At 38.1% G+C, this 2,348-nt stretch overlaps 1 protein-coding gene across 1 annotated transcript in view; it reads left to right on the top strand.

The window, feature by feature from the left end:
* mvk (mevalonate kinase) overlaps positions 1 to 1,960 on the top strand; it is a 9,020-nt gene extending 7,060 nt beyond the window's left edge. Inside the window, exon 10 of the mRNA XM_034870767.1 lies at positions 1,265 to 1,960. Coding sequence (XP_034726658.1) covers positions 1,265 to 1,416 — 152 coding nt within the window. The 3' untranslated portion in view covers positions 1,417 to 1,960. The remainder of the gene's footprint in view (positions 1 to 1,264) is intronic.
* The last annotated feature ends 388 nt before the right edge of the window (positions 1,961 to 2,348 follow it).

The raw sequence follows: 2,348 nt of genomic DNA, 5'->3' as shown, positions 1-2,348 counted from the left end.
ATATATATGTATATATATATATATAATGCGCGCGCACACATAATTGTCAGGGGCATCATAGCTAGCGGTCTGGATTTACCCTCCAGAGATCTGAGGAGCAGTTAACCATAGTCATAAATCAACTCAAGTTTAAAATCCCAACACGAAGAAAGCAGAAGGTAACGGACATCCAGCCAAGTAGAAGGACATGCGGCAACATTTCCAGCAGCAACGGAGCAATCCCAGAGATGGATCACTTATCATGCTCTGAGGAAGGTCTATGGTCGAAACAGTGGGCGATGATTTAATCAAATGTAAAGCCCTTCTTTACCTGCTGTTGTTATTGCCTCTCCACTTTAAATTATGCATTTTGATTGAAACAAATCACTGATTTTGTAAGGCTATACTGCATCCTCCATTGGATTTGTCTTGAATTTGATAAGCCAAACTGTCAGACTCCTGCTGACAACAAATATTCTGTGATCCCCAAACGCTCCTTCACTCCTCCTCTCTGAAACAATGATTTGAGTGGCAGAAAATGATGAGAAGGCTGCACAAGGAGGATCCTTTAGTGTGTGGGTACCACTGTGGAATTGGTTATGAGGAAACCTTTCAACCTCTCTTTGAAAACCAACAATCAAAGAAGCTGCAAGTTCAGTCTTTGTTTATGCCTGCAGCCTGTAGCGTACTGAATTCTCGTAAGTTTAAAATACTCTGAATAGATTTCCAAATGCTCTTTATTTGTTTTTCTAGCAAGCATTTCCATCAGTGTGAATTGCAATTATTTTCAAAAGGATCATCTGGTGTCTGTAATGTTCTCAGAGAATCTTTGAGTTAAGGGAGCAAGCACTACTTTGAGTTATTTTATCATTGTTTTAAAGCTGCTCTTGTATCTGAAGCTTTAAATTTAGCAGGATACGTGGTGAGCATTAGTATTACTGTGCAGCTGATGTGGACTTTGGACCATTTCCTTTGCAACAAACAGCAGGGAAGTGCCAGATGTTTGCATCGATTGCAGAATCCTTATTGTTCCACATCCATTAGGTCATTGTTTCAAGTGACAAGGTTTTTGTGTGTCCTTTAGCTGGGACTGACAGACTTTGCAGGTTCATCTCTGAAAGTAGCGTTGTAGCCCGTTTTAGTCATGTACACTAAACATGAAACAGCAGCTGTCTTGTTAGCTTGCAATCCATTTATCTTTTAATGGGTAACTATAGCCCAGCCTGACATAACTTGATTTATTTATTGTTTTACATGACTTTATTATGACTTGTTTGTTTTGTAGAAACAGACTCCTCTGTTGTCCAGGCTACTGTGCAGGACTTGAAGGACTGTGGCTTTGACTGCTGGGAAACAAGTATTGGCGGGCCGGGTGTCCAGCAGCACTCTCCTCTCTCTGTTAAGGAGGAAGTTCTGGAGATTTTAAACCGTTACTGAGGCTGTGGCTGAACAAGAGGACAGTTTTTTGTTTCACCTCAAGAGTTCAACCAATGAAGTGGGCCGTGTGGAACAAGGGACATTTCGCACTGAGTGGTGTACAGAGCTTTCTGTGTTTTCCTGACTGAAAAACAATCCAATCAGGTTGAAACTAACAACAATGCAACTGTGTCTCTAACACGTTACTGACATTTATTTAGACCTGTGGGGAAGTGACTTAAGGGTGCAATTATATGTACTGAGCACGTTGTCCACTAGATGGCATCCGAGTTGCACAAATGGTTTTTATTTAACAGGATTTCTGGTAAGTGGCTGTGATAAATTAATTAACGTGTAAGTAAAGCACAGACAGAATTAATTTATATTTACATCTAAATGTTTAATGCAGGGCCAACATATCTTAATGGATTAGATAACCGTCAATCATTAAGGCTCACTGTTGGTACTGTAACGTGTTGGTTGATAACTGCTTGAATAAAAGTGGTAATTTTACAGAAAATTATGGCAGTATAAAAGTTTGAATTAAATTGATTTTTGGTTCTTTTTTTTTTTCTTGAGTTTTCATACTTTACAGAGAGGTTTATCACAGTGACGGTGTTTTGATATTTATCTGCATCATAAACAATGTTGGTGAAACCAGAAAATAATAATGTTAACTGTTTTACAAATAATGTAAAGCTCTTACTCTCACACGTTATTGTAAAGACAGATGTGTGCAACTGCTTTTGAATTAAAATCCACCCTTTTTACTATGCTCTACTCCTAACATAAAAGTGTTTAAATGCAAAATAATGCCGAAACCAAATCCTTTTCAGTGATTTATGAATTTAAAATCTCAAAAAAAAAGAGAAATATCTGTTGGGGTTTGGTGAATATGTTATTTCTAAATAATGCATGCCATGCACTTTTTGTTCCTGCTGTCAAAAACCAAC

Source organism: Etheostoma cragini, chromosome 5 (genome assembly GCF_013103735.1).
Source record: "Etheostoma cragini isolate CJK2018 chromosome 5, CSU_Ecrag_1.0, whole genome shotgun sequence".
In the NCBI taxonomy this organism is placed as follows: Eukaryota; Metazoa; Chordata; class Actinopteri; order Perciformes; family Percidae; genus Etheostoma; species Etheostoma cragini.
This window is presented reverse-complemented; position numbering and strand designations above follow the sequence as displayed.